This window comes from Aricia agestis, chromosome 3 (genome assembly GCF_905147365.1).
Source record: "Aricia agestis chromosome 3, ilAriAges1.1, whole genome shotgun sequence".
NCBI classification, from domain to species: Eukaryota; Metazoa; Arthropoda; class Insecta; order Lepidoptera; family Lycaenidae; genus Aricia; species Aricia agestis.
The window spans coordinates 6410847-6420802 of record NC_056408.1 but is presented as its reverse complement, the minus strand read 5'-3'; the positions used below and the strand labels follow the sequence as shown (position 1 = coordinate 6420802).

The 9956-nt window shown below is 34.2% G+C and overlaps 2 protein-coding genes across 2 annotated transcripts; one reads left to right on the top strand and one right to left on the bottom strand.

Annotated features, from left to right (window-relative positions):
• Positions 1 to 315: 315 nt before the first annotated feature.
• Positions 316 to 3445, top strand: LOC121740197 (chymotrypsin-1-like; the record flags this gene model as incomplete). The annotated part of the gene is made up of 5 exons (XM_042132828.1): positions 316 to 470; positions 1416 to 1659; positions 1929 to 2075; positions 2786 to 2967; positions 3338 to 3445. Coding segments are annotated over 5 exons (771 nt in total), but the record flags the coding sequence as incomplete, so codon positions are not given.
• On the bottom strand, positions 3401 to 9767 carry LOC121740415 (DNA mismatch repair protein Mlh3-like). Its single transcript, XM_042133103.1, has 12 exons — positions 9678 to 9767; positions 9254 to 9592; positions 7896 to 8312; positions 7191 to 7521; positions 6847 to 7104; positions 6134 to 6298; positions 4838 to 4914; positions 4592 to 4753; positions 4107 to 4442; positions 3902 to 4021; positions 3661 to 3822; positions 3401 to 3562 (listed from the first exon to the last, which is right to left on the bottom strand). Exons 1-12 carry the CDS (start codon positions 9765 to 9767, stop codon positions 3506 to 3508), a joined length of 2514 nt encoding a protein of 837 aa, XP_041989037.1. The 3' UTR covers positions 3401 to 3505.
• Positions 9768 to 9956: the final 189 nt, after the last annotated feature.

The window sequence follows — 9956 nt, the reverse complement described above, 5'->3', positions numbered from 1 at the left end:
AGCAGCGCTGAAAGATATCTTTTTTTTCACTTTTGTATGGGAAAACTCGTGACGCTGGGCCGCTTGCCCATACAAAAGTGAAAAGAAAGTCTTTCAGCGCTGCTATTTTACAGTGAATTACTCTCTACAAGGAATAAATACACATTACACACCCTAAAGTATTATCACTTAGTTTTGTTACACCCTGTATATTCGCTATAGAAATATAAGAGATAAGAGAAATGACATAGGATAGTTTGAGGAAAAGTGCATGCGGTTCCCGCGGAATGAGCGAACGTGCAACGCCGGAGTTGGAGCATCACGTGACCAATAAATTTTTCAGTGACCACCAGGATAGTAGGGGGTGGAAAAGCGCCGCCAGAGTATGGGAAATTCCACGCATCTCTTCAGAACCTGACCGGCCACCATGTCTGTGGTAGTGCCATAGTCTCCAAAAATCATCTGGTCACAGCTGCACATTGCGTTGTTGGGTAAATTAACATAGTTACCGCCGTACGTCAGAGACATTTAATTTTAATTAACCTTCAATTTAATGAAGAGTTTGACAGATAATGTATGGGGCTTATGTCAAAATTTTGAATTAATTGCATTTAAGTAATTCATGTTCCCTTCTGAGTGCGGCAGTAAGATGCATATTAGAAAAAGTTGAAGATAAGCTTTTGCGTTGTTTAAATTCAGCCACTGCCGCTGCTCCACAGGACACTAATGGGACGTTTACTCCTACCGGAGCGCTGCTCCTCGCGCTGCCGGAAATATTTCCCTAAATACTTCTGCGGCACTAACGACGTAAAGGAGTGTTTACACTAAGCCTTCTACTCACTTTCCGCATCGAGCAGCGACAGTGGTATGACGAGAGGCAGCGCAAGTGACTATAGTTACATTCTCGCACTGCTTCGGGACCACCAGGTTAAAAGTATTCTGTGGCCTCGGGCGGATTTACGAATTTGCCGCCTGTAGGCTATTCAATTTTTGCCGCCCCTATAACTGACCTTTGAAATTCAATACGTTAGTTTAGTTCACAATCATATCCCACCAAAACCATTTTTTGAAAATTTTTGCTGAGACGACCACACAAGGCAGGAAAATGGGCACCGCCACTGGCACTGCCCATTTTCCTGCCTAACAACTGCACGATGCATGTGAGGCCAGACAAAATGGTAGGTTCCTACTTCATAGCGAAAGCGCAAATATTGCGCCAAACTTTGGATCCGAAACTAAAAGGCTGATGCGCTCTCACGACACGTCTCTCGCGAATGAGAACGGCGATCATGGGGACCAATTCTCAAATAGAATATCACTATTTGAGAATTGGTCCCCAGGTCCTTGCGGATATCCATGATGGCGAAATTCGCTTTATATCAGGTAATCTGTCTACTTACCGATTTCAAAACAAATATCGATATAACTAATTTCAGGGCAGATCCTGAGTACATAAAAGCAATTGTCGGTACTATAGATTTGGATGAAGGTGGTTTACCATACAAAATTGACTCCATACATATACACCCAAAGTACAACAGTACACTGCGACTTAACGACATTGCTGTAATAAAAATTCAAGGAGACTTTGACCCAACTTACGTGGACGTATTAAAAATAACTGAAGACAAACTGAAAGAAGATGAGAATGTTTTACTTGTTGGCTTTGGAGCACAAACGGTAAGACTGCGTAAGTAAGTATTGTAATTGTACGTAAACTCCAAGGTTTAGTGGTTTTTGGTTTGGTTAATAAAGCCAACTATATACAATTTCCGCGTTAGGAAATGTTTAGTTACCAATTTTGTTAAGAGACAATCAACCATGCAGAATTACGTAATTGTCGGATAATTAAGATGAACTTTGAGTCGCTATTTTGGAAATACTGCACCTACTTCCATATTTTCCACCACCTTAAACGGACGCTAATTGTTTGCTACCTTACTTTCCAGCCAAACGGTGAGTCAAGTCGTCGGATGCTGGCACTGAATCTAACAGTGTTTTGCCAGGAGACCTGCCGATATGCTATGCGGTACACTCGACATGTCTACGATACCATGTTCTGTACATTCACGAAGAAGGGCCAGGGAACTTGTCATGTAAGATTTTATGTTAATAATGACAAAGGATCGATCTTGCTTTAAGAATAACGAATTATGTTGGTACTTACATCATTTATTACCATTTGAGTAGATGAAGAACCGCTATTAGCGTTTGCTAAGTAGTTATAGAGTAACTCAGTTCGCATTTTCTAAAAGCAAAAATGAAGGGGCACTACGTAGATAAAGCTGAAGGTCCGTACCTATCTACTTCTCGCGAACTACTCGTTAAGAGCTTCGAAATTTAAACATTAATTCAATCACTTTTGGCTAACTTCGCGATTTTTTTTTTTATGAAATAAGGGGGCAAACGAGCAAACGGGTCACCTGATGGAAAGCAACTTCCGTCGCCCATGGACACTCGCAGCATCAGAAGAGCTGCAAGTGCGTTGCCGGCCTTTTAAGAGGGAATAGGGTAATACGGGAGGGTAGGGAAGGGAAGGGAAGGGAATAGTTGAGGGTAGGGAAGGGAATAGGGTAGGGGTTAGGGGATTGGGCCTCCGGTAAACTCACTCACTCGGCGAAACACAGCGCAAGCGCTGTTTCACGCCGGTTTTCTGTGAGAACGTGGTATTTATCCGGTCGAGCCGGCCCATTCGTGCCGAAGCATGGCTCTCCCACGTATATATAGAAACTAGTGTCTACGCTATTCTCAAGAATTATTGCAAGTAATAATGTGGTTGCAAAATTTTAACTGTATTTTTCTCCAGGGTGACTCAGGCAGTCCACTGACGAGGAACGGTCAGCTCATCGGAATAGTGTCCTGGGGGATTCCATGTGGGATCGGTTTTCCTGATGTCCATACAAGAATCGCGCTATATGCGAAATGGATAAACGGGATCATTGGAGAATCTACGAAATACAAGTGTAGAGCAAAAGTCAAAGTGAACGTGTAAGTATGAAAATTCGATTTTTAAGTAATGACACAGAATATATATTAGTAGTACCAAGTAATGACTAATGAATAATGATAATTATCGAAATTCTAGGTTTTGCCTAAAGTGAGGTCTTTAACTAATTAAAGTTTTTAAATTAAGTAAACTTAGCTCATTTAATCGAAAAATAATTGAATGTTACTTAGGGTCTGTTTCACCACTTTCTGATAAAGTGCCTAATAGGCTATTCACAACTTTTTTGACAGATTCTCCATACTTGATCTGTCAAGTTAATTGGTGGTATAGTATTATAGTTATATACATTTAGCTTAGCTTACTCGTGACAGCTTATTATAATAAATTGAAAATATTTGTTTATATTTCCAGAAACGTCAAAGTATCCGGGACCATCAAAAAGGATTCACAGTAGTACAAATAAAAGCGGAGTGGTAGATTCGTAGGATATATTAAAGAATACCTCTTCATAAGGTGGGATTTGGACATTCTCATTACTCTCAAATTAATTAACATGAATAAAACGATATTAAGTTTTAATCACTTTGAGTATTTAGCTAATTTTGGTTTTATTTTCTTGAAGTTATCCATGTTTATCTGAAACAAATGTAAAATTCTATTTATGAAGATGCGTATAATGCTCATTAATTAGTGCTTATGCTAAAGCTACACTTATAATACTTTATTAGTTGTACCTTATATTCGTAACTCGCAGACGATAGTTCCATCATCACAGCCATCACTGGTCTCCCATGTGCACATTGAAAGGGTAACTTGCATTTTGAGAGTGCATTTAATAGGTTTTCATACTCGCTCTTTCGTAGTATATCTCCAAACTTTATAGCATATCTACAAGCCTGAACTTAATTATATAGTATGCAATATTTCAGTAGCATCATTAGCAGTAGTATAGATAACATTTACAATAAACCTTACCTCACTGAAAACAAGATCCATAATCGATTTCGGATATAGAAAAACATTTCCTTTAAGTGATTTGATAGCTTCCACTTCCTCTAATATTAAACTTTTTACTGCTTTCATGATAACATCGGTCTATAAAGTATAATGATTACCATTGGGTATAATTAGTTATTTAACATTTTTAATGGCTGAAAACAAAATACAGTTATCATCTTACCTGTCTGAAATGCTTTCCAAGAATGGCTTTTGGTATACCTCTGATGGAAACAACATCATCATCACATGCCCAGTCTAGGCCAAAACGAATGAATTTTTCCTTGTAGTTGTGTAAATATGCTATAACGTCTTTTGGTAGTTTTAGTTGCAAATTATCTATTGGTACACTAATCCATGCATTGCCATCAAAATAATCTGATAAATTACTTTCGAGTTGAACACGTTCGTCTACTGCATGCTGATCAAATAATACCAAAAATTCTGATTTTATATTAATTTTAGGATATCTTCCAGTTACTTTTGCTCCGATAAACTTATTATCCACTTGACCTATCACCTAAAAGCAAAGTTTTGAAGTAATTTAAACATATTTTAGATATATTTGAGTGACTTTCGACTGAAAATATTGCTATTATTAACTATGAATTAATAATATAATATCATATTCTTTTAATTTTATTATAAATTTGTGAAAAAAATGTAAACCTTTGCATCGTTCAAAGAGCTATCGTCAAAAATGGGATCATTACAAGAAGGTTTAATAACATGTCGAATCCCTTTAACGTCCAAATCGTGTAGAATTTGGACACCTGGTTCCAAAACTTCAGAAAACGTTTGCAAGTTCGAAGCAAAGTTATCGTAGATATTCTGCAATATTGTTACAATTTATTAAGTTACACTTAATATTATAGTTACCAAATCCTAACTAAAAATGAAATTTACTGTGCTTACCGTATTATAATAACTTTCTTGAAGCTCTGCCAAATGTGGAGTTTTTCGATATTGATTTTCTGTGATCTGAGACATTCCTAAATATACAAATATTTTTATTCAGATTTCATAAGCTAAATAGTATAAGTTTTCATGTCACTAATTATTACGTACCTTTAGGAATAAAATTGTGTCGGCTATTTATTTTGAATTCGTTAGTTTCAATAGGAAATTCATTATTTACATCTAATTCCAACAGGGACCTTTTATCAGTTGTAACCTTCATTTTTTGTTCCAATAATATCTTGCTCTCTTCATTGATGTTAATTGTTTCAATTAAATCATTTAATCTTCGTCCATCGTTATTTTTTCCCTTACAATATAGAATTGTTCCAACACTGTTAATATTTTCTCCAGAGCTAAAGTTTTTAATGTCCCGAATTGAAATATTGTCGTACCAATCCTCCCCGAAAACATTATTTTCTAGAACACTATTTTTCAATTCGACTTCGAAAATACTGAGTGGATTTGTAAGATTTAGTTTTGCTTTTAAACAAGACGCACTAGTTTCTTTTGTATTTGTATTCAAATCTGTTACAATTGCATTATTACCTAAGCTTAAACTACTGTTTTCTTTGTTTAAATAATTTTGAAGAATATAATCATCGTGTCTGGGAATAAAATCTTCTTGGCTCTTGATAAATATTTTTTCATTTAAATTATCCTCAAAAACATAGTTGTCAAGAGGGCTATCTTGAAATAATGTTTCACAGATACTTATTGGGTTTATAGCTTTATGTTGATTCTCTACATAAGTTGTGCAGGTGTTATTTATTGCTGTTGTATAGTCTAAATCGACACTAATGTTATCTTTGTTTACAGAATATTGAATAAGGTCGTCATTTTCATATTGTGGAGATACATAGTTATGGCTTTTCATTACCACATTTCCATAAAAGTCACCTCCAAAATCTCTGTTTACAAAAATACTATTTCGGAGTGCAGTTTTACAACAAGTAGTGTTCATAAACAAGTCATCGCTTTCACTAAAAACCTCATTCAAAGTAAGATTAGAGAAAATATCAGATTTATTATTATTAGTCTTTTGATACTGCCTTTTATTTACTTGACTATAACAATTCTTGCTTTCAGATATTTCTATAGTAAACGTTTTGTGAAAGTCGTATTTAGTAACTATTTCTGCATTTGATGCTCCACGTGCATCATAGTTATTAATTTTGGACGTAAGTGTTTCATTAATAAATCTATGACCTCTGTGACTTCTGTAACTAGTATCTCCAAAAGATTCAAAATTACTTCTGACTTTCTTCCTAAAATGACTTTTAAATGTTTCAATTGTATGTATTGATTGTTCTGTGTACATATTTTTATGCAATAATTTCGCTACATTGGTCTTTTGTTCTTTTACTCCTTGTTTTTTCTTTCTAGTATCTTTTTTCTTTTGCTCAGTGCCATGTAAAACTGTAAGAAGTGTTTTAGACGTATGAAAATTGCTACATGAGTTTTCGCTTATAAATCTCTTTCGTTTACGTGCGGGGGATTCTTTTGAATATTTAACAGTTTCGAAAATCATTTTTTGGTTACTATATTTCTTGACTGTATGAGTATTTTTTACAAAGTCTGAAAATAGGTAAAGGTAGATCAAATTAAAAATAATCAACTTATTAAATTAATTATTATTAGAAACTTTTCATAGTAAATATACACACTTTTTACTATTGTCTCTCTTTTATAGTCTTTTGCGCTTGATAAATTAAGTATTTGAGAATCATAAATTGTTTTTATTAGATCATGAGAAGTTATAAATCCTTTCTTTTTCGTTACAATATCGTGATTTTTTAATTTGACATCTATTTTTGTATTCACTGTTTCTCTCGAAGCGTAGTCAATTGCTTTGTTAGGAACCAAACACTCTTTTAGACCATCTAATAACAAATTGCATCTTTGAAGAATAGTATTTGTAGGATTCATAAATCTTTTATTCAATGATTCTTGCGATGGTCTCATACATTTAGATTTTATTTGAACATTTTTAATATCAACTTGATTTTGTGTTTTATAAATATCATTGTCTATTTCTTCTTTTTCCAGATATTTTTCTTTATTATTTTCAATTGATAGTATTCGATTGTTAGATAAATTGTTTTTAAGGTGGGGTGGATTTTTCTTATAAAATTCATTAAGTCTGGATTTGAACTGGTTGGAAACTATTTCTGAAATTGACAAGTTCTCTGATTTCTTGCTATCTTTCCTTGTAGCATTCTTACCTGAGTTTAAATAGTAATTAATATTTAACCTGTTATAGATCAACACGCTTACAATGACAAAGTTCTGGAAAAGAATAGACACTTACCGATTACACCAGTTTTTAACCGCAGTCTTTTAGGTTTTTTTGCACTATTATCTAAAAATTTTTGCATAATTCGTCTAACCTGTTTTCGTGAATCTTCGTTAGAAACTTCACATATTTTCTTACAAGCACTTTTACTTATTTCTTTAACTTTGAGATCACCCTTATAAAATTTTATCAACTTCTCTACAAGCTTATCAATTGTGTCCCAGTTTTTGAATTCAATAAATGTTACGTTATTGTGGCTAACATCGTAGTCTTTATATGGACATTTTATGAAAATGAAGTAAAACGGAGTATTCTTATTTGTAGCTTTTTCTGCATCATCAAAGACCTGAATAAAATTTATACGGTTATTTACCACTTATCAGTTTATAAAAAGTATCTCATCTGTAACTATAAGAATATTAAGATGATATTATAGTTACCCTATGTAAACTACAGTAAGTTTATGTCTATTGTCTAATCTATAATCTATTACCTCTTCACACCTAAACCTCTGAACAGATTTTGCTGTGTAGAGATACTTTGAGTCTCGGGAAAGGACATTGGATACCCTTTTAATTCCGGAAAAACGAAAAAACGAATTTTAACGCAACGGAGTTGCTGGTTACGTAGCGTAACGGCGTCATTTAGTCATTAATAACAACCTTAACCTGAATAATGAAAAATTTGTTATACTATTATGACGTAGTTAAAGAAACTCACATGCTTTCTTTTCGTCACCCTATTATAATTGTTATTTTTAAGTCTCTTATCAATACTACTTTGCAGTTTAATATTCCTAATGAATCGCCCATTTACATAAATAAAATGATAATTTTTGTCGCCTTCAACAGTTTTTTCTAAGAAACCGTGTATTTTGTATTCATTTTTTTCCACTTGCAACTCTTGAATGTCTTGTGATCTAATTTGATATAGAGTTTGTAACGTCTGAGTTACATCTCTATGTTTGTTAATTTGGAATATAATTTCGTTAATAGAGTCATCTCTCAAGCTTATGGAAGTGTTGCAATGAGCTAAAGAGACTCGTTCTAAGAATGTCTTGATACGACTCATTTCGTTGGTAACATTTATAGAGTCCTTTTGGATATGAAAGTTCCACAAAAACCCGGTAACGTCCACCTAAAATTAATAGAAAAACTATTTTAAATAAGAAACTATTTACTCCCTTTAATTAAATGAAGGGTTTGATAGAAAATGTATAGAGTTTAGTGTTTACTGTCAAAATCTACAGTGCCACACTCAGAGTGGAACATTAATAACTTAAATATAATTAAGGGTGGGTCGCACCAGAGGCGTGGTTAAAGTTATGGTTATAGTTAAGGCTAATTTAATTTTAACTTTGACCACAGAATTTGACAGAAGACGTTGCTGGTCCGACAAGGCTTTAAATGAACGTGGGCGGGGGCGCTGCTGGTAAAGGGGAACTGTCAAAAATGTCATTTTTGTATGATGACAGCGTTAGTTCCTTGTTTCGCCACGTGCATTTAAAGCCTTGACGAGCTCTATGGTTATGGTTAAATATGGCCTAAGATTTGACATTTTACATTGTAGTTAAAGTTAAAGTTACAGTTACTTATAGTTAAAGTAAGTTGCAACCCACCCTCAGTAAATCAAAATTTTGACATAAGCCCCATACATTATCAGTCAAACTCTTCATTAAATTGATTTAGGAGGCGGTTAGATACTTAACTAAAGATTTTGAATCATTCAATCTCTCTGGGAAGCGTTTCCCTGCCTGCAGTAGGACAGCACAGGCTCTCAAGAAAAAAAACGTGTCTGAGTGCTGCCATCCATACTAATATTATAAATTTGAAAGTGTGTCTGTCTGTCAAAAGCATGGAGATACTCGAGTCCCGGGAAAGGACATACTAGGATACTTTTTTCCCGGAAAAATGTACGATTCCCGCACGATAAAAGAATTTTGGAGCAACAGAGAACAGAGCAGGCGTCATCCAATATAGTTGGACTAAAAACCTTCGGTTTAAATATTTCCTTCACCTTAAAAACCTTCATAAATAAATCCTTTTAAAACGATAGGTTTTTAAGCCTTATAAACTTACCGTAGTTCCTTTCGACGGCCTCGTAGACGTTTCGTTAAAATCTTGTTCCTTGCCTTCAATAAAAGTTTTAGTGTACGTACATTCTGCATTATCATGGTTTCTCGATGTTATCCTCACCTTTTGTGAAACCTCTACTATACTCGCTAATGATAAACCTCGGTAGCCATAGCATTCTGAATTAAATTCACTTCTAAACTTGCTCGTGTAATACCTATGGCCTAAAAACTTAAAATCTTTGCCAAGAATGCCGGTTCCGTTGTCGATAACTTGGATGGAACCTTCTTGTATAAATACTCTCACAGCTATAGAGGTGGATTTGGCATCAAACGCATTGTAAACCTTCAAAGAAAATAATATGAATTATATTTAAAAATTGTAAGTGGAAAATAATACTTACAATAATAATTGATAATGTAACTTTTACCAATTCTTCTATTGCTTTCGTAAAACTTTTGTTATCACTACTTGCGCTTATCTTATTCTCTACATCCCTAGGAATTCGTTTTAGAGACATTTTTAAATCATTGCACTACTTCTAGAAATATCCATAATTTTAAGAAACAGTTGAAGAAAACTGTCATTTGATTGTTTAGATATCCTCGGCAAAATAAGTTCGAATTTTAAAAACGTATCGATAAAAAGTTTTTACTATATGCAATTGCCACAAATTGCGTTGCGTACCTCTAGTCTCTACATAATATTA